The sequence below is a fragment of the Eurypyga helias genome, unplaced genomic scaffold (assembly GCF_000690775.1).
Source record: "Eurypyga helias isolate BGI_N326 unplaced genomic scaffold, ASM69077v1 scaffold32407, whole genome shotgun sequence".
NCBI lineage: Eukaryota > Metazoa > Chordata > Aves > Eurypygiformes > Eurypygidae > Eurypyga > Eurypyga helias.
Window position 1 is genome coordinate 4,362 of NW_010262991.1, and position 1,255 is coordinate 5,616.

The 1,255-nt window shown below is 53.5% G+C and overlaps 1 protein-coding gene across 1 annotated transcript in view; it reads right to left on the minus strand.

The window, feature by feature from the left end:
* Nucleotides 1–954, minus strand: part of NDUFA6 (NADH dehydrogenase (ubiquinone) 1 alpha subcomplex, 6, 14kDa) — a gene marked incomplete at its 5' end in the record, with an annotated part of 1,790 nt that extends 836 nt beyond the window's left edge. Inside the window, one exon of the mRNA XM_010155909.1 lies at nucleotides 839–954. Within this exon, the coding sequence (XP_010154211.1) occupies nucleotides 839–954 (116 nt within the window). The remainder of the gene's footprint in view (nucleotides 1–838) is intronic.
* Between the last annotated feature and the right edge of the window lie 301 nt (nucleotides 955–1,255).

The following is a 1,255-nucleotide window of genomic DNA, read 5'->3' on the forward strand; positions in this document are numbered from 1 at the left end:
CACCACCACAGAGACATTAAACGTTAACTTCTACATGACTCCAGGTTATGAATTATTATCCTGGTTTCAGAGGATGGCAGCACAGGACAGAATGAGACTGCCTGGAACTGTCACACACCGTATCATCTAGGATTCTGTTTCCAGGTTTTTCTTTCCTCATGTAAAGACAGACCACCTTGAAATGCAAGGAATACAACAGGTGAGCACGGCAGTCCTTGGCTGGATGCTTTCTCATGCGTCAGAACTGTGGAAGTCAGATGTCGCTCGGATCTGTTCTGAAGCCCTGCCTGACACCTGGTGTGCTGATGGCTGCTCAGAGCCAGACACAGCCAGATGTGTTACAGACTCGAGGTGCTTGCCACCCAAAGCCTGCCTCCACCGGGTACCGCCACTCTGAACGTACGCTTCAAAATCAGTGAAGAAAACCACATCCCAGCCTAAGGAATGACAAAGGTCATTTTTAATGGTAAACTAGCTAGCAGCATCTTCTTCCCCTTTCTTTGATTGCTGTTTTCAAAACCAAAACCCTGCAGCATTTACCATTCTGACTGCCATATGCTTCCTCTTTCAAACAGCTGCAAACCGGAGGAGCCAGCATGCTGAGGATAGAAACCTGTATTCTAGCAACTCTCAAGTGAACCAAGACCCTGTTCCTCTGCCCGCTAAAGCAGCCGATCTTATCAACAGGTCCGCTGGCAGATACCCCAATCTGGATTGCGAAAGCCAACTCCTCTGTAGTGCGAGCCGAGATGAAACTGTCCCTCCATCTAGCTCGCCGCCAGCTACCCACTCTCACGTACCCCGCAGCTTCAACCGAATGGGAATAACTTCTCCGTACCTTAATAACCAGCATGTCTATCACCCGCGGGTCCGTGATGTGGGTGTTCTTCATAAACATCTCCCGCACCTTGTGACGCCCCTGTTTCACCGTGATGTCCAGCTGGTAGAGGTGCACTAGGAAAAACCACAACCCCCAGAGGCCGTCTGTATTGCTCTTCCTTTATTTTTCGCCCTGACAACGTGCCACTCGACCGCGGGAGGGCCCCGCGCTCCCGCAGCGCCTGCTGCCTTGCCCAGCAGGATTCGCCTACCGCGGACAAACAACGCAGCCACGCGGCGGCTCCCAGGGCAGTTTTCAGGAGGCAGGTCTGGAAATGAAAGCCAGATTTCTGCTCTGCCGCCGCAGGAAAACCAAGCGGCACGGAAGGCTGCGGCGGGGGGCAGGCGGCCGAGGGAGGGCAGGGCGAAGCCGGCT